The sequence below is a fragment of the Crinia signifera genome, chromosome 6 (assembly GCF_055691185.1).
Source record: "Crinia signifera chromosome 6, ASM5569118v1, whole genome shotgun sequence".
Taxonomy (NCBI): Eukaryota; Metazoa; Chordata; class Amphibia; order Anura; family Myobatrachidae; genus Crinia; species Crinia signifera.
Window position 1 is genome coordinate 240,864,553 of NC_139222.1, and position 26,329 is coordinate 240,890,881.

The following is a 26,329-nucleotide window of genomic DNA, read 5'->3' on the forward strand; positions in this document are numbered from 1 at the left end:
ACAACTATTGGATCGCAATACTAACTAGCAGATGCTTATAGGTGCAGTCATTGTCTATATGATTTAAAAGGAAACTTCATTTGTTTGAAAGAGACAGTAAGTGAAATATACAGTATATAGGAGATTAGCACTGGCTGTCATATACTGAAGAGTCCAGGTAATACCAGTAATGACTTGTGTGTAAATGTATTTGAAATGGCTGGTACAAAAACAAATAGATAAATATTTACACCTCAGTGGAGCAGAGTTATTGTAATAAATAATTATTATTTCTTATTAGATTATTACCTTTGCTTAATTGTTTGCATTATTTTCTTTTCAGGTTAGTTCAAAATGGGCAACGACAACAGCCGTAATAAGCCAGAATCTCAGGTGAGACCTCATATAAAGTACAATATACAGTATGTCAGAGTATTTTGGAACATGCATGGTCAGTGATCCGTAAAGGGACACTACTGGTCTGTGCTGCTTTACGGTTACAGCTAATGTAAATGTCAGATGTTTCTTTGTGGAAAGTTTTCACATACACAGAAAGTTGGATGTTATATAGTTTTTACCAGACTGCTGATCACTATTCCCTTTTTTACTGATTGGAGTTTTTACACTTCCACTACAGAATTAAACATTAGCATTGTTATGTGTGCCTGTGTAATGATTATTATCTGTTTCATTAGTGTGTGGGTTTTAGAATAGGGCAGCAGTCTGCAGCTGTGGGCGCTGTACAATAATAAATACATGCTCATTGTATGCTGCAGCTCCCCCAGGTGGGAGACAGATGAACTACAGCCACTGCTAGAGATTACAGAGGGGAGTTACAAATTGTTAATTCGGTGGAAGGGGGTGGGACAGGTATTATATACAGCACAGAAGCACATGTTCATTGACAGAAGGTAACTGAAAATAGATAGACATACTGTACTAACTTTTGAAATATCTGTTTATAGCAAGAGCCTGCGTCTGGTCCCAGTCATACAGACCCACAGGAGCCCAGTGAGGATGTAAGTAGTTTATACTTTTATTTGTGTCTTTGTATTGTAATGATGGGATGCTGATGGACATTCCATGATATAATCCTTAAAGCACTAGTCCCTTGTATAGACTCTAGACTGCTGTAAAATAAAACAAAAATGATACACAAACAGGCAAAGACAAACAAACACACATTGTGTACTATTTACTTTTGTTCTGTACATTCTGTTCAATCATCAAAGCAATTCCGTAATACACAAATGTGTGTAGAAGCAATAGCACAAATATAAAGAGGAAGGTCATATCTAAGCCGTATCATTTATAGTAATCCATACTGAAAAATGATGAAAATCTAGTCCAAAGTTCAGATATATTAATTAGACATCAGGTAACAAAGTTTAACTAATACATCTGAAATGTTGGATTATTTGGTCTGTCTGGGACTATATTTCTGAAGAGTAAATATGTACTACATATACTGTTTAAGTACTGTTATATTGCTAACACTTATCTGCAGGAGGACACTACTGGTCTCCAACTTACTTACTGTATATAGAAATGTGTATGTAGTAGATGTAATGGCAGTTAGAGGTTGTAGTTCCGGCCATGCACTGGTGGGTTACATTGCACCAATGTTTAGTGTGGTACTTGATGCACACTGCAGATCATATTGCTTTTGTAACTGTATTCAAACATCGGGATTGATATGAAATCCCGGCGTTCAAAATCCCGACGCCGGAATCCCGACAAGGATTACGCTCGGCACACTAATTTATTCTCCCTCTATGGGTGTCATGGACACCCACGGAGGGAGAGAGTGTCAGGATTTTGGCGGTCGGGATTCCGCCGCCGGGATTTGAACTGCATCCCCAAACATCTACTTCTCCACATTGCTGCCATCATGCTCTGCTCACATTGGGGCATACTGTACCTAGTGCATGATTCAGAGGTGGGTGCAGCCACAGCATCTCTTGGTGTTCGGCTATCCTGCGACTTTATGCAACCAACCGTTTGACCAAATGTGCAAAGGCTGAAATGCCATCGTCAGTGTCTGTACACACAGTAATAGCGATGGGTGTGTCTTTTCACATCACAATTGGTTGCACCATGGAAACTTGTACCAGCCCTATGGCAGATGCAGTTCTCCTGTGCCTGCTGCTGTACATATGGGAACGTAGTCTCAACCACTGACATGCCCATGACACTCCCATAACACGCCCACTCTATGGATCATGTTTGTGTGAATCTCCAGCCATCTCCCAGTCACCTCCCAGGAATCACATCACTTTTCCACAACATATCTGATACAGTGTTTCTTGATCACAGCAGCACCTTCGTGCGTGCGCTCTGTGTGATGCATGTGCTGTACAGTACATGTTTTGAGGAAACAGTTGTAACAAATTCCACAAATACAGTACTAGAACATTGGCATTGCCTGCGGCTCTCAGTCAGGGCCCCGGTGCTAGGGGGCGTGGTTGGTTGTGTGGGGGTGTGGTCTCATGGCTCTTTACTTCACGTGCCTGTACTCTTGGGGACTTACCCAGCACTTACGGAGATGCATGGCTAACCTAACCTCTCCCCTCATGGTTAATAGATGCTGCACAGCATCTATTCACTGGCGGAGAACAAAACAATGGGGCCTGCAGGCTGTTTCAGGGTGCATTTTGCCATGTCAAAACCAGCAGGTTTCAGCGTCCCGTTAAAACAGTCTAGGTAACCTCTGTTATGATGTAATGTGGAAGCATCGCTTCATTCTAATAGCCAATATTTTGGGGAATAATAGTACCTACATTCATAGAATCATAAATGGTTATGGGTCATAGGGTCGACCACTGAAGGCCAACATGAGCCAAGGTCGACACATGGGAAGGTTGACATGGGCTTAGGTTGATATGTCATTAGGTCGACACAAGCATTAGCTTGACACGGGCAAGGTCGACTGTCAAAAAGGTCGTCATGGGGTTTTTCACTTTTTTTTCCAGAATGTCGACACAGTGGACACTAAAAAAGGGCACTGTGTCCCCTCACTGTGCTCGCCAGGCTTTGGGCTCGGTGCCTCGCTGCGCTCGGCACACTATTTTATTCTCCCACCACGCCCTAATGAATGGTAGGCCATGGAAATACCGCCTGTCGGCAAATATCGGCTTAAAAAAAAGGTGAAAAACCCCATGTTGACCTTTTGCCTATCGACCTAGCCCATGTCGACGTAATGTTTGTGTCGACCTACTGACATGTCGACTTAAGACCAACCTTCCCATGTGTCGACCTTGGCTCATGTCGACCTTCAGTGATCAACCAAATGCATTTTTTAGTACATATTCAACTTCTATAGTGTTCAAGTTCAGTTACTGACCGACAGAAAATCAATCTTATAACATCAGTAAGAAAAGTCATTTTAGAACACTAACTCACTAATTATGAATGATTATTGCTGTCCTCATCAAGCTGCCATTGGTCACCTCCTATTGGCCGATATAGACGATTTTAAAAACAGATATCTTAGGCTGGGACAATGAATTCATGAAACTCATAAAAATATGACCAAAAACAGACAAATGGTGATACAAGAAAGCAAATGAGCTGTAGATTGGCGTGCATGATTATAGCGCAGCATTATTCTGCTCATTAGTATATCTGTGTAGTTCTTAATTGATGCCTGTATAGAATACAGAGCCTAATTCAATGCCGCTCGCTGCTTAGTGAGCGGCTTAACGCTGTAGGGCTGTAACCCCTCCCCCCCCCCCCCCCCCCCGCCACCGAATCCCCTCGCATGCAGCTGGTAGCAGGAGAAATAATTCGATGGTCGCCAAACATTGTATGATTTCTCCTGCGTTCGCAAATAAAAGTCAGTCTGAACTATATGAGCGCTAGGGCGAAGATGGGTCGGACACCTGACATTCTGTGACGTCAGCCACCCGCCCCGGGAGGCATTGGCCCGTCCGCATTCCCAAGGGAATGCCCAGCATTTATATGGGGACGTCTGTAAAATGCTGGGTCTTTCCCTGGTCCGGCCATGTGTCCGCCCCCGGGCCACCCTCCCCGCAGCAAACGGCCCGGCGAGTGTGTAACTTGCCAAAGTCATTGGAAATGCACATGCTTAAACCCCGACCATTGGAGCTAGAGCTGAATTCGGATTGCTACGAGCGATACTGAATCGGCCCCACAGTGTATTTAAATGGTAACAATGTTCTATTAGAAATGATCCGCTCACTGCTGTGTATGTGAAGTATGCACCAATTGCTGTCTGTAAAACCTTGCTTTAGGTTTGTGCAACATGTGGTGCTGGGTACAAAAGCATGTGATAGGATTTCTGCATTCCCGGAATAATATGACCCCTTTATTGGTGCACTCTGAACCCCCCCCCCTCTCTGTTTTAGAGTTTATACACCGAGAGGAGGGGGTACTTTTTACCCAGGCCCAGGTCTGATACGAGGGCCGGGGGGGCCCACTAGTCCCCTCCCACCCATCGCAGAGAGCCACACACAGAAAGAGAGAGTGAATGAACTGCCACTCCATTCTTACCTACCCTGATGGGTCCCCCTCCCGGCCCCCCGGAAGGATGGATAAGACTCCTGCATTTAGTGGTCACCCACGCATCAGCCCCGGTCAAATACCAGCATTTGCGGCTCTTTGGGGAGGGGCTAAATCGATGCAAATTGCGTCATTTAGTACCACCCCCTCACCGAAGAGTCATGAATCGGGGCATAGATTGTAAGCTTGCGAGCAGGACCCTCATACCTTTGACTGTCAGTAAATACCCAGTTTGTTGTATCACTGTCTCCTATTATAAAGTGCGGCGCAACGGAATATGCTGCGCTATATAAGAAACTGTTTATAAATAAACAAAAATGAAATAAATTTACCAGAATGGGGCAGGGCTTAATGGTGGCAAGCCCCCTGACCCCGGAAAAAGCTACGGAGCGGAGACAATCAAAGAAGGCAAGTATGCTTTACTCTCTCTCCCTAAGGGGGGTTGTTCTGTTCTTCTTTTTTTATAGTAGTTTGACCCCGCCCTCTCCCGTTGGCCATGTCACCTCATTTTGCCAGGACCCGGCAGTCGGTACCCCTGATACACACTAAACAATGTAATAAACAATATTGTTTAGTGACATGTAGTGTGTGCGTTGTGGGCCCATTTGGGCTCAGGGGCCCAGGTGCTCCATGCACATTGCACCCATTATAAATACGCCATTGTGGAGATATATAGATCCAAATGGAATCATCAGTGTCATTTTCTGCATTGTACATAAGGCACAGTGGGGCAGATGTATTAAGCCTGTAGAAGAGATAAAGTGGAGATAAAGTAAAAGGAGATAAAGCACCAGCCAATCAACTTCCAACTGTCATTTTCATCTCATTTTACTTTATCTCCACTTTACTTTACTTTATCTCTTCTCCAGGCTTAATACACCTACCCCAATAATCCATATGGCGACATGCATTTTAAATAATATTTCTCGTGGTCACTTAACCACCTGTAAAACAGAATACATGAACAAATCCTTACACGTATCAGTGTCTTTTCCTCAACAAGTATAGTAGATCTTACAAACTACTTTGGAGCTCATCTACATTTGGATCAGTGGCGTAACAATTAATTTCGGTGCCTCCCCCCCCCCCCCCCCAGTTAATCCCCCCCCCGCCCTGCCTTACCCCTCCGCAACTGGTCTGTGGCCGGGACACTGGCCTGTCAACGCATCTGCTGTGGCTGCCGCCTCCTCTAGCATCCTCACAAACTGTCTGCTGTAAGGGACATTTTTCATAAGGAGCCAGCCAGGAGGAGCGCTGGGACACAGGCTAGTAAATCTGGATGTCATATGACTTGAATGTAGAAATACATGTCCGCACTTCTACCTGTCACCTTCACAATCCCCTTGAGATGCTTTTTCAAAAGTAGGCAAGTATGTTTCTAATACAGGGTTGCTGACTTTGAGGCTCTCCTCTCCTGTAGAGGGCAGCCAGTAGGGAGCAGGGACAGTGGCCAGACTACAAAAAGGGATGGAGCCAGTGGTGGGACTATGCAAATAAATGTACAATTGGGCGTGGCCATTGCAATTGCATTCTCGTGGCCACATCTTCCACTGTATTATACCGGTATGACAGGCATTACACAGTGGGGGGTGGGGGCACAATATTGCAATTTGTGTCATCTGGTCCCCACGACACCCTGTGCTGCCATTCCGGGTGACTTGTCCACTTTTCCGGTGGGCACTGTTCTCGTGAGCCTCCCAGCCATTCCAGGTGGGTAGGCAAGTGTGTTCTAATACAATTTTAGAAAGGGATTCCTATGGCACAACACAGAATGTGTTGATCTTATGGTACTTGTGTATTATCTGGGTGCCTGATTTTTTTTTCATCGCACCTTAAAATTGCGTTGTATCGCATCGCATACAATCATATTGCATGCGATGCGACGCGATTTTTTATATGTACAGGCACCCAGATGCCTGTTTCATATGTGAAATGGCCCCCCAGACCCCATTTTTAATTGTATACCCACCGTGATGGCTAAATGCCCCCCATTGTTAACGTCACCCCACTATCAACGCCAACCCGAAGCGTGGCGAGCGCAGCGAGCCCGCGAAGGGCGGCGGTACGCGTCCTCCGACCTTTTCATACCCCCACTATCCATGTCGGTGTGGGGAGTTGATTTAAAATAGTGTGGCGAGCGCAGCGAGCCACCGAGCCCGAAGCGTGGCGAGCGCACGCGAATTACATGTGAAGTAATACGCGTCCCCTCGCCACGCTTCGGGCTCGGTGGCTTGCTGCGCTCGCCACACTATATAAAATCAACTCCACGCCGACGTGGATAGTGGGGGTATGTAAAGGTCGGAGGAAGCGTACCGTCGCCCCTCGTGGGCTCGCTGCGCTTGCCACGCTTCGGGTTGGCGTTGATAGTGGGGTGACGTTAACAATGGGGGGCATTTAGCCATCAGGGTGGGTATACAATTAAAAATGGGGCCTGGGGGGCCATTTCACATATGAAACAGGCATCTGGGTGCCTGTACATATAAAAATGGGGGGCATTTAGCCAAAATCGCGATTTTCTCTTCAAGGGAATTTCAAGGAAAATCGCGTGTAATCGCGTCGCATCGCATGCTTAAGGTAGTGGCATACAATTTCAACATCGGGCGCCCAGATAATACACAAGTACTGATCTTATTATACTTTCTGTGTAACAGCTTGTGTATTATACTTTAACACATTTTCTGCAGGACTATTTTCTCTAACCTTTGTGACTGTGCTAGTTACACATTTCATATTGTGTTGTCCTCATTGTTGCATTGCTGCTCTCTGCTGTTTGTTACAAACACAATCTGGAACATCCCCGACCTCTAACTGCTGGGAGAGCAAGGTCCAGATCAGGACATATCCCAATCCCCCGTCTGACCGGTCACAGCATATGTTTGTACAGGCTAGAACAGTTGTGTCTGCAATTTGACTCTAGTTCCATGAGGATGACCTTAGCCATTACCCAGAATCCACCTGTAATCTGGCACATGGTCACTCCTTGCCTGGGACCTTGCCAGGAAGTATAGTAGGCCATAGAGTGCAAAGTCTGCTGCTTCCATTCATGCGGAGGTATGTACTGTACAGTATTCTTTGTCTCCAGTTTACAGAAAGTACACTTGTAACTGTTATTACTGCGTTATCAAATGAAAGTAACTAGCAGGAGAGTTTTAACCCACGTATTGCCATTTAAGAAATAAAGATATAGATGCTGAATGGGTTAATTTTTGACAGTGGATTTTAAAAAGTCTTTTTTTTTTAAAGTATTTCGTTTTATTTTCTTGTAAGGAATGTGTGTAATGCTCCGAGTAAGCCACAAGGGTCTGACGTAGGCTCTGTGCCTGATCCCCTGGTTACAGGACCCAGTATGTGATCACTTGTTATGAAATAGGGATTAGACGTTACAGGCTGGGAGGGATAGAGTAGCATAGGGACAATTGCCAGAGCTGCAGCTGAGCACTAGGCTTAGGATTCCTGTAATGTCTGTGGGGTAGAAACATATTCTTTAAAATCTGGTATGTATTAAACACATGTTGTTAAGTTTTAAATCCCATGTGTTAGTAAATTGTCATTCATTGGGCCGCCTTTATAAGATGACATGGCATTTGTGTTACATGCTGGTAGCACATACTGTATATGTAGTGTAAGCTTGTGAGCAGGGCCCTCCTACCTCTATGCCGCTCTGTTATACGGTAACTAGGTCGGCAAGCATTAGTTTGACATCACTGAAGGTCAACATGGGTTAAGCATTAGGTCGACATGGGGAAAAGGAAAAAAAAAACCTATGTCGAACCTTTTCACAGTTGATCTTCCCCATGTTGACCTAATGCTTGTGTCAACCTAATGACCCTGTCGACCTTCAGTCATGTCGATCTTACTGCATGTTGACACTTCAGTCATGTCGACCTTCATGCATGTCGACCTAGTGGTGTCGACCTAATGCTTGCCGATCTTGCTAATTACTGTCTATTCAATGATCCATACATTTTATTACCCAATTGTTTTTTCACTGTTGTTTCCAACCCAGTCTCCGAAAGGATGTGGTATAGGGGTTCGACAGTCGGGATCCCGACAGTCATTATCCCGACATCAGGATCCCGACTGCCCGGACCAAGACAGCATGGCGAGCGCAGCAAAGCCCCTTGCGGGCACGGTGGCTCGCTACATGAGCCACCTATTCTATTCTCCCTCTATGGGGGTCGTGGACCCCAACGAGGGAAAATAGCCGACGGCCGTCGAGAACCCTGCTGTCGGTGTTTTGACAGTCGGGATCCCGACGTCGGATGAATGCCGACTGTCAGGACCCTGTCCGGCACCCCTCCGAAACTGCCATCAATTGACAGAGATTGAAACTAGTTATCTTTCTCACACATGCACAAACACAGAAGGTAGCAGTCCAGCTTTCAAAGCTTTTGCTTCGTGCAGGCTTAACAGTGTGTGTATATATATATATATATATATATATATATATATATAAAAGGCTAACTACTCCTCACCTCCTATGAGGTGAAATACCGCCAGTGACCCCTAGAGGCCACTCGACAGACCAAATTACTGCTATGGGCAGTATTCAATGAGCATTTTGGCATTTTGGCGATGTGCAGCGAATCCTGTTTAGGATTCGCTGCACATTCGCCACTGCTCGCTGCGTTCCGGAGCCTTGCCGGCTCCAGTATTCAACGAGTCAGGGGCTCGCTGCCCCTGACTGGCGAATTTTAACTCCTGCGGCTGATGCCGCAGGGAGCCCGAGGACGGCGGCAGGCAGGGAGATGGAAGTCTCCCTGCCTGCCCCAGAACGTTTGTGGGGGGGAGGTGGGCTCCCCGGGTGCCAGGCAGCACAGGCTGCCCCCCGGGGGTGCCAGCAGGGGACCGGGTATATTCACTACACCCGATCATGCATATGTAATGATCGGGTGCAGTGAAAATATGAATATCTAATGAGCGGCTTGGCTCCCGGCCCCCTGCTGGCTGGTCTGTGTAAAAAATATATATATATATTTTTTTTTAATTAAATATATATTCATGTGCTTACAGCACATGAATAAAAATAGCATGCCCCTCCTCAGAATAAAATTCCAGATTTTTTTTACACCAAATGTAAAAAAACAAAACACTTTATTTTAAAAGTTCACCTTCCACTTCACCATAAAAAGATAGCGATTGCTAATCGGTGAATCATGGCGAAAAAAACCTTGAAATGTATTCGCCATCTGGTCATTGAATAGGGTGATTCACCGTTTTAGTCTTACAGCACAAAATCGTCATAAAAACATGGCGAATCAGCCTCATTGAATACCGCCCTTTGTGTTCTAAAAGATGTCATAACAGAAAGTGAAAGCAATTTTTGCACGGACATTGATCTGTTTCTAACTTGCTAGATATGAAGAGATGGAGCTGTGAAGACAGAGATTTGAGGTAGGAGCAGATAGAGACTAGGTTGGATAGTTTGTGCATTAAAAACTGTCCCAGCTCACAGTAAAAGTAAAAATGGTTACAGCTCAAAGTGAAAGTACATTGCAGAAGCCGTCATTTTGACAGGCTTTTAACTAGTAAATAAATATGTGGAATCCATCAAAAGGTTGGTATGCACTAGATTGACATTGCCACAAGCAAACGGTTGACATGGCAGTGATTGACACACGGAAAGGACTCCGATTGGGAATGGCAAAGCGCAAGGCACCTGGCCGAAGCATGGAGAGCCATATGAGATGACATGCTGCACTAATTGGTGGTCACATCCTCAGGTGTCGACATAAAAAAAGTGAAAAACAAATGTCTACATTTTATATTTTGACATTTTCCATGTTGATCTTTGACTTTTTTCGATCTTTTTCCAGTGTTGACCCAGTGCATGTCAATCTTTTGTCAGTGTCAACATTGGGCATTTTGACGTTTTGGTGTCAACCTATTGACTGTCTACCTAGACAGTGTCATTGCTTTGATCCACACCTGTAAATGCTGCTTAGTGGAAAGACTACTTTCTATATAGTTTCAATCAGCTATGGTGTAAATGCGTGCCACACAGAAAGACGAATAGCACAGGAGAGCATTTTCTTTGGCTTCTGGAAGTGAAGGATCGTGGGTAATATATCAGTGCACCAACATATAGAACAAAGAGAATTAGGTCATAATAAATATTAACATAGGAGCAAGGTCTGTGGTGACATGTGAATTCGCAGTGCAGGAAAGTCAGCATTGTAGCCTCCAGCTGCCCAGGAACCATGTGAGATGGAATGCAGCCAGTTTTGTGTCAGAGGTTACCTATGTCTGCCTTTAATATGCATAAATACGTTTAAGTAAACTGGCTGTTTCTATATACATAGTATAGCTATAAATGGCTCTATACAAACATACTGTGCTTACTTATAATGAGGCAATGGAGACTTTCAGCAGTACATTATAGCACTGTACTTTGCAGCGTGCTTTATGATGGCAAGGCTCGGATAAAGCCTTTTCATCTGGTTTTTAAACAGAGTTTTCAGAATAGAATGCTTGTTGTGAATGGCTATGCCAGGGTGGAGCGAGAGTGGAGACAGTGCTGTTTATACATGGAGAGCTGTCTGGAAAGGATTATCCTTGGCATAGCTACTGGAAAATATTAGTACACAGCGTAAGTGATCTGGATCCCTACAGACACCATCAAAATGAATATGGATTGAGCAGATCCTTCGGCGCTGACACAAACGTTTGTCTTTTCTCCTGCAGTTATGGCTTTCAGAGACTAAGGGGTTCTGGATACATAGGAACGTATGTGGATGTAGGTGCAGGGTGTTATACCGTAGTGACAAAACTGGTGGTAATAAAGGATTTGCCCTATGGGAGGGTGCGGTGTAGTGTGTTACAAGGCCACTTGCCCGACCAAATACACTGCACAGGCAAGTCAATTCGGCTGCACACGCGGGCTAGCGGCTGGGGATGGCAGCCGTCTATCTCCTGCGGCTACATCTTGATTTTGACTAAGCCTCTTAGGCAAAATCTCCCAGCCCGAGCCTGTGTGTACACCCCTTTAGATTTGGGTGGGGTGTGTATAAACAGAATCTAAATTGCAGTATAAACATAAAGCTGTCTAACATCTGTGGGCTACATGCAGAAGCAGACTGTATTTACCCTGCAGAGAAACAATATAAATGCATTTTCTCCTATGGCATAGATACATGGGGCACAATTCAGACCTGCTCGCTAGGCTGCGTATATTTGCTGCCTAGCGAGCAGCTTAACACTGCCCTGTCAAATGAACGACCCTTTCCCCCCCCCCCCCGTCCCCCCTGCCACCCGAATCCCCGTGCTATGCTGTGAGCGGATGTGTACGCACAGAGGAGAGATCGTTGGATGGTTACTCACCATCGAATGATTTTTTTCTCTATTCGCAGGTAACAGTGAGCCAGGACTTACTTGTAAGATTCCCGGTCTTCTGCGAACTGGGGGTGGGCGCTTACTTCATGTGACGTCAACCACCTGCCCTGAGCAGGAAGGGGTAAGCCTGCGTTCCCAGGGGTAGGCCTAGGGTTTCCAAAACAGGCTTTATCCTGTACACAAAATAAGATAAAGATGAGAGTCTCTGAAACGGGCATTTTCTTCTCGAACTTAGGCCCTTATTCAAGTTATCTCGCGAGTCTGCGAATTTCACAGGCTTGCGAGTCCACCTGTCACCGCCCGCCATACGTACAGCCGCCCGATGGATGATTTGCATAATGATCCATTCGTAGCCTTGCGTCCGGACACAAAATCATTCGATGGTCGTGGACCATCAAATGATTTTTCAAGCATTCACAAATCTTAGACACCTCTTTGGTGTCTTACATCTGCGAGTGCCTATACGGGATGCGGGCGGGCAGCTGACATCAGCTGACGCCAGATGCCCGCCCCCTACACCCGCGTAATGGGGGAATCACCATGAGAACGCCCAGCATTTTCATGGGAACGCTCATGAAACGCTGGGCGTATCCTCCGGCCCGCAAACCCACGCCCCCGCCCGCAATGATGTGTGCAGGCGCCAGCAAATAATCTATATGCCATGGCCGCTCGCACACAGCGGCTGCACATGTGCATAACTGACTATGAACATGCGCATAGTCGCATAGTCAGCAGTTCGCTCCCCTGCGTGAACACGCAACATCAACCTGAGTAAGGGCCTTATTCCTTTCCAAGATCGGAACCTCTGTATACGTAAGCTGCTATAACTGAGCACGGATATGTATGTAACACCAAGCCTGCCTCAGTCGGCGTATCCTCTTTTGGTAGCCCTTGCTGTACTTTTAGCCTGGAAGGATACTGGTTATTATTGGAAGCTTTGGAAGCGGTGTAATGAATCCACTTTGCAATGGGTGCAGCTGGCTAATATCTCTCTGGAGAAATAAGAGTAGAGATTCTCTGTTATAGGTTGGCCACAGAAATGTGGTATAATCTGACAAAGACAAATTGCCCGTCTAGATGCATAATACCCTGTGGACAGTTAATTGATTTAAGACTCTTTGCAATGTCTTTCACAAACATTTACAGAGCCCATCACTGCAATCTCTGAGCCTCTTATTGATTGCTGCCAGATACACACTAGGCGATTCATTGTATGCTATATAGGGCCCAATTCAGACCGGCTCGCTGGATGGCAAGTGTTTGGAGCCCAGCACTTCCCCACCCCCCTGCGCAGCTATGAATGCATACACAGCTGCGCACATGGGGAAAATCGTTTAGCAGGAAATGATTTCTGCTGCTCACAGCGCTGAGTGAGCCAGGACTAACTTAGCACTGCGAAAGCCACGGGGAGAAGTAGGCCGCTGAGCATGCAGCAGCCCTCCTTCCCAAAGGCTGGGGAACGCCTACAGACACCCAAACGCCCGCCCCAAATCTCCCCCAAACACCTGCAGGGTGTCAATCATCCTGCGAGCAGCAAGCAAAGGAAAGCCTTCGCTCGCTGCCGTGCGCATGTGTGATTATTCAATAATCACTCGGGCTGTGAATTCATTGCATCGCTGATCGGAATTATATATCGGCCCTCAGTGTGTACCTGCAGTTGCGCGTGCATGCGGGTTGTTCCTTGGGTCATCCTGCTGGGCATGCTGAATGCCCATTGGGACAACCCAGGGAACCCAGGCAACGACGCTCCCCTCCCCACCCTTTAGCAGCACTGGCCGCATCCAACCACACCCCCCCCCCCCGCCCCCCGGCCCTGGCAATCACCACCCTCCCCCTAACGTGGAACGACGCGGACCCCCCCTCCCCCTGTGTGGAGCCCCCCCCCCCGAGCCCCCCCCCCCCCCCCGAATACCTTAGTTTTGCATTATTAATTGTATTACACCATTGTCATATCACTACTTATCTGTGTCATCCAGATATGATTTTGACTGTATTTGCATGTACTGTTACACAGAGTAATTAGAATATTAAAACTGAAATAGACAGGATATAATGGTGTGGCTGAGAGACGTTTTATATTGTGGTGAGTGCACACCTGATTGGCAGTGTTAGACAGACCCAATGGTGGTGTTAAGCTGCGTACCCACGGTAAGATATAGTGCACAATCTAGCACACTCTCTAGCCAGTTTCGAATAGCATGCTAGATAGTGCACTATATCTTACGGTGTGTATGCACTATCCGACGTACGATGCGCGCTCCCGCAGGTCGTATGGGAGGGAGCTGATCGGGTGAACATGCAACCCAATTCTGTCTAGAAAGCATAAGATAGTATAGTGTAGTATAGCTGTGACGTCAGATCGTTTGCTATATCTTATGCACATCGTACCTTATTTTAAGCACAAATCTTATGCTTTTTAACCACCAGGACTTTTCTGGGGAATTGTATATGATATCTTACGGAACATAAATCGTACCGTGGGTACGCACCTTTAGACATGCCCAATAGGTGGTGTTAGACATGCCCAATAGGTGGTGCTAGGTACACCGCTTTGACAGTGCACCCCCTAATAAAATGTGCTGCGCACGCCTATGGACCTGTGTGTGGTACCGAGGAGTGGGTTTGACAACCACTGCTAAACTGCACAGAGTTGTCTGTTTTCAGGTGGATCTTTTGCACCAAACGTAGGGTTGTTGCAGATGTGCTCTGATAATTGTGACAGGTATAAAACCAAACATAGGGACAGGAGACACACATAACGCTATGCATGTCTATCATGGCTACATCTGGTTCAACTCTACATCGTCCCTAATGTCTAACACGGGGAGATGTATTAGGTCTTGGAAGGGGATCGTACTTGTCCACTGGAATTCTTTCCTCTCTCGGAGATGCCCAGAGAGGAGACGCAAGTGGGCGGCAACGTGGGACGGGTACATTGTGCCATTATGCTATCAGAGCAAATGTACACAGGGACGATGCTAACATGACACAATTAGCATTTCATCATTAGGACCCCATCTAATTTCACTCTGTGTCCGAGTAGGGGTCATAGGGGGGACACTGTGAAGGACAACATACATTAGGTCGACCACTAATGGTCGACAGGGCTTAGATCAACACACGAAATAAATCGACATGGCTAAGGTCGACAGGGTTGGAAAGTCAACACACACATTAGGTCGACAATGGGAGGGTCGACAGTAAAAAGGTCGACATGCATTTTCACGTTTTTTTTTCCTGAGTTTCGACGTAAGTCAACTTGGACACCGTATCAGTGTACCGCTGCCCTCGCCATGTTTTGGGCACTGTTCTATTCTCCCTCCACACCCTAGTGGATGGTTGGGTGTGAAATACCGCCTGTTTTGGTGGGGAGAAACGTGAAAAACTCATGTCGACCTTTTCATTGTCTACCTAATGGTTGTGTCGACCTTTCGACCCTGTCGACCTTAGCCATGTCGATCTATTTCATGCGCAGACCCCCCACCATCGGAACGGGGCCTAATTCGGCCCCGTCCGATCACTAATGAATCACCCCCAAAGGCTTGTTAGTACAATGGGCAGCAGATGGTGACACAGGCAGAGGATTGTGTTGGAGCTGAGAAGTGCATTAAATCCGGCGTGTTTATAATGCTCAGGACATGAAAGTGTGTGTCGGTGTTGGAGCAGAGCAATGGAACACACAATGTAATAGGCTTTAGTGCTGACAGAGGAGGGATTAGCACAGAGTGATACATGCTAAGGTCTGTGAGCTGTCTCCCAGCTGTTCCTCTCAGGCCCTATCAGCACATAGCCAAGGAAATGTACTAAACATTGGCTTAAGGGGGTGATTCAGGTTGGTTTGCAAAAGCAAACTCCTTATTTAATGGACAAAACCATGTGCACTGCAGGTGGGGCTGATGTAACATGCAGAGAGAGTTAGATTTGGGTGGGGTGTGCTCAAAGTGTAAACGGTACTTCCTCATCTTTGCGGCCACCGCTTATGCTACAGAACTTACGTGGTGCTGCTAAGCATCATCGTCTCCTCGCAGGCTTGCTTTGCTCACCACGCTTCGGGCTCGGTGGCTCGCTTCGCTCGTCACAACTTTACTAAAGGTAACAGATAGTGGCGGGGACCCAGGCTGGTGGCGTACACTCTCCTGGACATATCATTTTCATCTCATATCCTTTGGCACATTTTATGAAATATTTATTTAATTATATAAATAATAGTATAATATAATATATAATATATTTATTTAATACCTCAAAAAATGCCTCTCGAGCAGATTTGTAACATTTTCCTCGCCAAAAATCCTTATGTAGCGGTTAAGTAGCAGCTAACGTAACTGGCATAGCGGTGGCCGCAAAGATGAGGAAGTACCGTGAAATCTAAATTGCAGTGCAAGAATAAAGCAGACAGTATTTACTCTGCACAGAAACAAATGTAACTCTCTCTGCACAGGTTACATCAGCCCCACCTGCAATGCACATGGTTTTGTCCATTAAGGAAGGAGTTTGCTTTTGCAAACCAACCTGAATCACCCCCTAAGTGTAGTGTTCCTGGTATACAGTATAGAAGTTGCCTATAGCAACCAATCAGCTTTTAGGTAGCATAATCTAGTACCGGTTATTATAGGTCGATGCTGATTGGTTGCCATGGGCAACTTACACTCTCATCTGCTTCATACTGTACATTTCACATATGTTAAGCTGTGGCAGAATGGACAAGTGTAACCACTAAGGCTGGCCACACATTGTGCCGACTGAGCAGCCAATTATGTAAGCCACTTACAAATCGGTCACTAGATATGGTGCGCCATACATTGCTGTGCGGGTAATGTTCCAGCGGTCGGTGGGTCACCCATACACAGGGCAGGCGACAGGGGGGTCAAAGGGGACACCTGTACTGTGAGGGGTCCCAAGGTTCTGAGGGGCTCAGGGGCTGTGCGCATGGCTGCGGCAGTGCAGTGCCTAGCAATGGGTTGTAAAGGCACCCCCCCGGTTCCTGTAAGGGTACTTGCCTGGAACCCCCCTCCGGTATTAGTGAATATTGTTTCTTTTGTAAACCACATTCAGTATGCAGTGTACTTAAAATGTTCTGCTCAAGGGGGCGTGGTATTGGGCCTCACAGATATATCAGTGTACCGGGTCCCAAGATTTCTGTTGTCAGCCCTTCCCATACACACATCTTTTAGATATATCAGCTTTGCTGCATAACCAATCTAATCTGTCGGTGAACTGTGTGAACAGATATATTGGGGGTACACACCTGTCAATCCAGTACTGTTATATATTGTTTGTCCATCAAAACAATAATACATCACTCCCAGCATGATACTGTATATGCAATAGATATAAAACTCATGGGTGTGTGGTCATTTTCTGATAAACACATGCCTGGCCCTTCAGTCACCCAAGACATGTGTATATCAGAGCGCAACTGCACGCACAAGAGTGGTATATCTATCAAATGAAATGGTCTCTGTTGTAACACCTTTAGGGTGAAAGAGATACAGAAAATAGTTCTGAATAGAGTTTTTTGTTTTAATAGTGAGAAATCAGTATGGGACAGATGTACTAAGCCTTGAAGGGTGATAAAGTGGAGACATATAAAGTACCAACCAATCAAATCCTAACTGTAATTTTGAAAACACAGCCTGTAACATGACAGTTAGATGCTGGTCGGCTGATGTGCTGCTGTCAGTGAGGCAGGGTTGAGTTGCTGTCAAGGATGTGCTGCTGTTAGTGAGGCAGGGATGGGCTGCTGTCAGTGAGGCAGTTTTTTGCGGCTGTTAGTGAGGCAGTGATGTTGCCTTGTCAGGATGGTGGGATGGGCTGCTGTCAGTGAAGCAGGGATGTGCTGCTGTCAGTGAGTCAGGATGGTGGGATGGGCTGCTGTCAGTGAAGCAGGGATGTGCTTCTGTCAGTGAGGCAGTTTTGTGCCGCTGTCAGTGAGTCAGGATGGTGGGATGGGCTGCTGTCAGTGAAGCAGGGATGTGCTGCTGTCAGTGAAGCAGGGATGTGCCGCTGTCAGTGAGGCAGTTTTGTGCGGCTGTCAGTGAGGCAGTGATGTTGCCCTGTCAGGATGCTGGGATGGGCTGCTGTCAGTGAAGCAGGGATGAGCTGCTGTCAGTGAAGCAGGGATGTGCCGCTGTCAGTGAGGCAGTTTTGTGCGGCTGTCAGTGAGGCAGTGATGTTGCCCTGTCAGGATGCTGGGATGGGCTGCTGTCAGTGAAGCAGGGATGAGCTGCTGTCAGTGAAGCAGGGATGTGCTGCTGTCAGTGAGGCAGTTTTGTGCCGCTGTCAGTGAGTCAGGATGGTGGGATGGGCTGCTGTCAGAGAGGCCGGTATGTGCTGTGCATATCGCGCTGTAACAAATGCATTGTATAGTGGGTGGCAGAGCTTATGATGCTTATAAGTGGGAACCAAGGGGAGGGTGTTTGGGAGTCGTAGCAATTTTCGGGAGCCTCCTGGCCATTTTGGGAGGCAAGGCAAGTGGATATAATTGTCTGCTTGTCTAACATTGTGCATTTAATATAGCAAGTACTTAACATCTGCCCTGGGCAATAAGGTTAAAATAAACTTCTGGTCTGGTACATTGTCCTCATTACCATGGAAATACTGACATATTATGTATATTGTGACAAGTGCAGGACATCGCTAAGTGTCAGCATCTGGTTGTGGAGTGTTACATAGTGATGATGCCTTCTGGGATGTAAGAGCGTGGGAAGGACAAACAGTCCCACAATGCTGCCTCTATTCTAGGACCCACTCCACACACTGAAGGCTCAGGCCTGGGGCTGGGTTGGTGTCCAGCACTGTGCTATAAAGCCTATAACTCACATTCCGCACTCCAGCAACTGTTCTGACAGTGACATCCTGCATTCGCCTTATTTGGATACTTATTTTGCTAGTGTAGACATAGATCTCACATACTGTAGATCCCAATGTTGCACACGCTGCTCTGATATGTGATCATTAATCTAAACAGCTGATTAGCACAGAACTGCTTGGAAAATGTTCATTAAAACAATTTGTACAAGTAATGCTCCTGTTTAGAGAAAATGCTACGGACAGAGCTCCGAGGAGATCCAATGATTGCTGTAAACAGACAATATGAATAGAAGGGCCGTGGTGAATAATTGCAGTTGAAAGGATGATGAATGTCTTTTATCTCTCGCTTGGGTAGAAAGTGCATTTTTTATTCCAGTTTTTAAAAGAGAGAGTTTTTAGTTTAGAGAAATGATGGTGTCTGAGTACAAAATAGTCAGGTCCCAACCAAGCCTACTGCCCCCCCCCCCCCCCCCCCCCCCCTGCTGCTACCTTATATTACGCTAAAAAAATCTGAGCTACTCACAATTTGAAGACACACACACACTCACAGCAGCCATAAGCACACACTCACAGCAGTCCTGCACGCACACTCACAGCAGCCATGTGCACACACTCACTGCAGTCCTGCACACACACCACACACACACACACACACACACTCACAGCAGTCTTGCACACACACTCACAGCAGCTGTATGCACACCTCACAGTAGGGTGCTTGTGTAATAGCACGGAACCCGTTATGTAGTTAGAATCAGTGTTCGGACGACCAGCGTAGTTAGCGTAGCCAGTCAGAAGTTGCGTAGTGTTCCCGCAGCCGCTTAGCATAGTTTGCATAGTCAGCATCTCTGTCAGAAGTAGCGTAGTGTTTCCGTGGCCAGCATAGTCAGCGTCCCTGTCAGATTTCTTTGTCTTGTTATTTAATATTATTGTACTTTGTTAAGTGTTTTTTCTTCTTCTTAATTATTCACTAAAATCCAGTTAACACATGGGGTGAGATTTAATAGGATGAGATATTCAGAAAGTGAGAGATTTTGGAAGAAATATCCAGTTTTTTTAAAGAGGCAATCATCTATACTTCAAAATCAAACTGGTTTTGCAGTGTAAATGATTGCCGCTTTAAAAAAAACTTGAGATTTCTTCCCAAATCTCTCACTTTCTGAATATCTCATCCTATTAAATCTCACCCATGTCGTCATTACTGTCTCAGATGTATGATATGACAGGTGTGAATGTGTTCCTGAAACACCCCCACTATCCACGCCAGCTCGAAGTGTGGCGAGAGCAGCGAGCCCTGTGAGGTAACGCGTTATGCCCCCCCCAGACCTGTTCATACCCCCACTATCCATGTGGGCATGGAGTTGATTTTCTAAAGTTTGGCATGGCCAAACCTCCATGCCCTCTTTTCAGGGCCGGTGCAAGGCACCGGAGCGTCCCAGGCGAGTCGGGGTGGGGGCGCCCCGGTGCCGGGAGGGGGGGGGTACCTGTCCTGCGGTGCTGTGTATTTAAATCTGGCGGCTGGGGTCCCTGCAGTCCATTAGAAATCACGAGCGCTATCCGCCGGGCTATGCGGAAGCGCTTCTAGTGTGAAAACACTGGCAGCACGCTGATTGGCTGAGATCAGCGTGCGTCGTGCTGCCAGAGTTTTCACACTAGAAGCGCTTCCGCATAGCCCGGCGTATAGCGCTCGTGATTTTTAATGGACTGCAGGGACCCCCGCTGCCTCCGCCGCCAGATTTAAATACACAGCGCCGTAGGACAGGTACCCGGGCGGCACAAAATGACGCCCTCCAGTGGCCGGCACCCTAGGCAAATGCCTAGATTTGCCTAGTGGTGGCGCCGGCCCTGCCTCTTTTATTACCAGGGCCTGTGAATCCTTGCTACAGCCCTGTTGGCAGACATGATTGCTTCTGTTCCGATGGAAATGCTTTCGCCATTCAATGCCAGGATGGGGCACATAATTGCCTGCTTCTTTCTGTTGGCTGCTCGTGTGGCTGCTGACACCATTGCCGCGTGTACGGGAGCAGGATGACTCACCGACAGTTGGGATTCTGACAGTCGCTTTTCCGACATCGGAATCCCAACTGTCTGGAGTCTGATAGTTGGAATCCCGACTTATACGGGCTATTTTCCCTTGTGGGGGTCCACGACCCCCATAGAGGGAAATTAGAATAGGTGGCGAGTGCAGCTCAGCACCGAGCCCGCAGCATGGCGTTTCAATGCGCTTCTAGTCTACCCTAAACACATGTACATGCATACAGTTACACTTTTTGGAGAGTGGGAGGAGAATGGATTACCTGAAGGAAACCCACACAAGCATGGGCCCTTATTCTGATTGACGCGTACTTTACCGCATACTTTCGGATCGCGTCTTTACGGCGTCTGCGCATGCGTGGAGAACGCAACGCGCATGTGCCACGCATTGACTCCGTACCTGTTCGGGCAAATCCCGTACAAAACTGTGCACCGCAATCAGTCGGGAAATATGGGCGTATTATGGGCGTCATGCGGAATGACACATGGGCGTAGTTTCAAAGTGGGCAAAACGGGGCGGAAACATGGGCGGACACGGGGGAGTACACTTATGTTGGGGGGCGTACATTCGGATAGCACTCCGAATGCACGCGACCAAAAAGGGCAGAAATGTGCGGTGTCCACAAGTGTACTATTGCTTTGCGGACACCACTCGTTCATGCGGTAGGCGAACGTACCGCCTAATGACTACAAGCATTAACACCTGAACCCAATAGAATCGACTCCTTTACTCATTACTCACTAATAGGACGCTTGTCAGTGCTTTAATTGAAACCATTGCTGCTTCAATTGCTGTAAGGGTTAATGTGTGCAATGCATGTGTTAGGCATGCTTGTAAGGATATATTGGCATCTAATTGATTCCAATTCCAAATAAGAAGTTTTTTATGAGGATAGGTAATTGAATAAGTGGGTCATGTGATGTATTGCAGAAGATACATAATAGTGGGTTGTTTGGCGTAAATACTCCGCTTACGTGCGGTAGCACCGCTTGGCTCCCGTTCGGATGCGGTATTCCCGAGCATACTCTGTAATACTCTGTAATACCGTGCAGAATCGGAGTGTTTCTCCCGCACACGCATGGTTTGTATGTCGTCCGTAAACACGCCCTGTTCTTAAAGAGTGAGTCCGTCCGAATGCGGAGGACACGTGGGCGTTTCTACGGACGATGGCCGCACGCGGCAAAACACCGTGGCGTACGGACCGCTCCGTAAGAATGCGGGAATATCCGCACCGATCAGAATAAGGGCCATGGTGAGAACATACGAACTCCACATAGTTCGATCCAAGTTTCTATATATACACTGCATTACGGCTGAGCACATTGTGCCGTAATACCAATATCTGTGAATAGACCTGCTCTACAAGTGTCATCTGTGGTTTTTATGAATAAAACACAGATAATTAATTTTCACTATTCAATGTAATTAAAATACACTATTTCTGAAGCTTCTGTACACTGTTGTATCACAGACAGCATTGACGTTTATGTGGAAATGTGCCTCAGTCCTCGTGCCTCGAGTGATGTCACTGGATTCTCTTGAATATTATTTCAGTTTACAAAGCAGTTTGAGCCCGATTCAGACCTAGCAAACGGTTCTGAATGGCCCCCTTTGCTCCTTTATTGTCAGTGACTGGTGCTCTGTAAAGAAGTGGATGTGTTTCACCCTGTTTATTTTTATTTTTCAGGAATTCTTTCCATCTGTAGAAACCATTCCCGTGCTTTACCCTCAGAGGAATCCCATCAGCCAGCACGGAGCCCAGCGCCAGGAAGAGGAACATGAAGACAGGGATACTTTCCCGTCATTATTCTCTGAGAACCTGACATTGTCCGCAGCAAATCCGGGGTAAGAACTGGAAGATAGCGCGTTAGGCCGGGCATTTACGTTGTGCCTCCGGAGTGTGCTCTTAGTGTTGTACTAGAAGAGCTAAGGAATTCTTTTTGGGAACAGAGCATTATTTAGTGGACGAGTCGGTTATTGACGTGCTTTAGTGAATATGCCATAAGTGCCTAAAGAGACGCGCAGGTTTTCCGCCATCCGCCACCAAGGAGGGGATGCGCGTGCGTGTGAGGCACTCGCGCGCCCCTGTCAGATGGAGCGCCACTCCGCCAGATCTCGCCAGCGGAGGGGATCTGGCGATTCCCATTGCTGACTGAGAGGCGCTCTATCTGAACACACATGCATATATAAGGTGGTGGGGCGGGGGGGGGGGGGGGGAACACCAACATTTGACTTGCCTCTGGACAACTAGGATAAACTTTTGCCACTGTATTTATCATTCAATTCCTGGTCATAAAAATAAGGTTCTCTCTTATGTAAAAAGGCATTATTCAAAATGTATCTCAATGCCAAACAGCCACAAAATTGGGACATTGAATATACGATGTACCACTGCCAAACAAACCATGGCCCTCTGGATGTGCGCTGTTCCTAAGAATATATATTTGTATTTTAATGAAATATTTTAAAACAAACATAGCATCTGACCACCAGCGGGGAAAAATATGTTACAATAGACAACTGTAAATGCAAACAAACCATATACAATTATTATATACAGATGGGTCAGGTCCCATCCTGGCTGGCGGGTCGCCAGAACGTCCACGCTGGCGACCCACCAGCAGCCGCGCCAGCGAATACACTGAGCACGCGCGTCTCAGTCTCCGTCGCCAGCGCGACGGAAACCCTGTCCGTCTCCGCCTCAGGGAGAAGGACAGGGTTAGGGGGGGTTAGGGGGGGATGCGGGCAGGCGGCGGGGACCCCGGGTTACCGCCAGCAAGCCGGCGGGGACCCGGGGGAACGGATGGAAGCGCCGTCGGAAGGGGACGCGCGCGCCTCTCGTGCGCGCGCGTCCCCTTCTCACCATCGCCATGGCGCTGGCGGGGGATGGCGGCTGGCGACGCCAGCGCCATCCCCTGCCAAGATGGGACCAGACCCATCTGTAGATACGATGGGTGACATTTAATAGGATGCAAATTTAGTTTTTTTGGCGATATTAAAAAAAAAAAAAAAACTGGCGTTTTCAAACTTTTCCCGAAATCACATATTTAATGAAATGCGAAAAGCCATAAAAATCGCGCATTTTTGCTGCGAAATCGCACATTCTGAAGTGACGCTTTTTAGTAACGGCGGAACTCGCATCCAGATGTTTTCCAATTATAAAGTATACAAATCACATATTTAATAAGATGTGAATTCGGGAAAAGTTAATAAAAATCGCCACACATGCAGACCAGGTTGTCATGGGCGAATTTGACAGAACCATTTACAGATCATTGAGATCTGTGCATGGTTCTATGGTAAAATACGTGTAAAAGTTTAATTTTAACAAAAAAATGGCGTGGGGTCACTCCTCCTGAGCATAACCAGCCCTGGGCTCATTGAGCCGAACCTGGTTCCAAAAATACACGGGACAAAAAGCGTAGGGGTCCCCCATATTTTGGAACCAGCACTGGGCTCCAACAGCCCGCGGTGTCATGCTACAGCCGGGGGACACTTTTTACATAAGGTACCCTGGACGTATCATGCTCACCGTGGCTGGTCAGCCTTGGACATTCTTTTTACAGGTGGACTACAAGTCCCAGCGGGCCCATAAATGTCCCGCATGCTTGAACTTGTGGTTCGCCAAGTCCCAGCATGCGGGGGAGGCCTGCTTGGACTTTTAATTTACCTGTATGAAGCAATGATTTGTATGGCTGATTTAACCCTGTCAGGCCGGAGTCCCACAGACGCCGGTGACAGCCCCGGGCTTCAGCCTTTATTGGGGGGTCCCCACTCCCACAGGTACCCTATCCAAGGCTGACCAGCCATGGTGAGCATGATACAGCCGGGGGGACTTTATGTAAAAAGTGTCCCCCGGCTCTTGCATGTGGTTCCAAAATACGGGGGACTCCCTTTTTTTATGTCCGCCGCATTTTGGAACCGGGACCGGTCCAAGAGTTCAGGGCTGGTTTCAGAAATACGGGGGACATTTTTTTTTACTAAAAATCGCACTTTATCGCACTTTTTTGGATGGAAATCACATCTCATAAAATTTGCGCATTCTGGAAAAACCGCGATTTTAAATAGTGCGATAATGTGCGATTTTGGAATACATATTGCAGTAATGTTTGTTGAAGTTTATTGGGTTGGCGGCCTGAGGTCAATAGATCCAGTACACTAATAACATATTATAGTCACTCTCTCCAAAAATATTCAAATTCACCATGGGACAAAGGTTGACATATGGAAAAAGTCAACACATAAATGGTCGACAAATAAATCTATCGACATGAGGATTTAAAAAAAATATTTGGGCTGCCAAATTTTTGTCATGTCGCACAAGGATCACAAATTAGTGTATGGCGCCCTCTCATGAAGGGCTTCGGGGGGTCGGTATGAAAATGATCAAACAATAAAACCAAAATCGGTAAAAACTCATATTGACTATGTGCTGTGGGTTATTGGGCCAACCCATATTACGCCGACATGCATTGGGTGGACCACTGAAAGTCGACATGGCTTAGGTCAACACATGAAATAGGTCCACATGGCTAAGGTCGACAGGGTTGGAAGGTCGACACAAGCATTAAGTCAACAATGGGAAGGTCAACAGTCAAAAAGTCGACAAGAGTTTTTCACGTCGACCTTAATAGAGTCAACCTAAAGACCGTATCCCATGTGTTGACAATGATCGTATTGACCATTTGACCATATCGACCTAATCCATGTTGACTAATATCTGGATTAATATCGAACTATGGCCTAAAATCTGGATACCGGAGTAATTCTGGCAGAACCAATATTTGCACACAGACCGTTATTCTGGTTCACTTGCAAAAGCAAATTCCTTCTCAAATGGATAAAACCATATGCACTGCAGGTGGGGCAGATGTAACATGTGCAGAGACAGTTAGATTTGGGGGGGTGGATTTTACTTCAAAGTGAGATCTATATTGCAGTGTAGAAATAAAGCAGTCAGTATTTCCCCTGCACAGAAACAATATAACACCCAAATCTAAATCTCTCTGCACCTGTTACATCTGCCCCACCTGTAGTGCACATGGTTTTGTCCATTTGAGAAGGAGTTTGCCTTTCCGAGTGAACCAGAATAAGGGCCACAGTCCTGTGACACTCAGCAGATACTTGTTATGTTACATTTAGCAGACATTCAGAATTGTCCTGAAGATCTAGTAACAATTGTATCTGTAACAGCAATCACTCCTTGTTTCCACGCCATTGTCAGTGATTACAAGTGGAAAGCTGCAGAGGTCATGACTGTCTCTAGTTCGGCCATTGTTGAGTCTCTGGGGATAATACTTCGGAACGTGTTTAACTTGGAAAAAAAATATTACAGTGGTTTTTTTAGTGTGAACCCCTATTTCCCTCTGTTCAGTGATCCCTTCTCTTCCCCAGGAGCGTCTCTTTCCAGCGTAGCGTTTGGGACGAAGGACAGCTGTTTCCTGCCCTTCCGCAGACTGATCTTTATATAGAGGGCCTGGAATATAAAGAATCTGGGAGCAGCTCTGGGCCGGGCACCATCAGGTACCATTCTTATATGCATGGCTTGCAGCATGGCTCTGGGGGGGGGAGACTTGTGCGCCTCTATGTAACAGCTGGGAGCTTACACTGAACTATTTACGGCAAAAAAAAAGCTTTTTATTATTCAAT

The 26,329-nt window shown here is 46.7% G+C and overlaps 1 protein-coding gene across 1 annotated transcript in view; it reads left to right on the plus strand.

Moving 5' to 3' along the window:
* The first annotated feature begins 322 nt into the window (after positions 1–322).
* The window catches only part of TACC2 (transforming acidic coiled-coil containing protein 2), a 117,989-nt gene continuing 91,982 nt past the window's right edge, over positions 323–26,329 (plus strand). The window contains exons 1-4 of the mRNA XM_083149189.1: positions 323–372; positions 945–998; positions 22,368–22,525; positions 26,075–26,203. Of these exons, the coding sequence (XP_083005315.1) occupies positions 334–372; positions 945–998; positions 22,368–22,525; positions 26,075–26,203 (380 nt within the window). The 5' untranslated portion in view covers positions 323–333. The remainder of the gene's footprint in view (positions 373–944; positions 999–22,367; positions 22,526–26,074; positions 26,204–26,329) is intronic.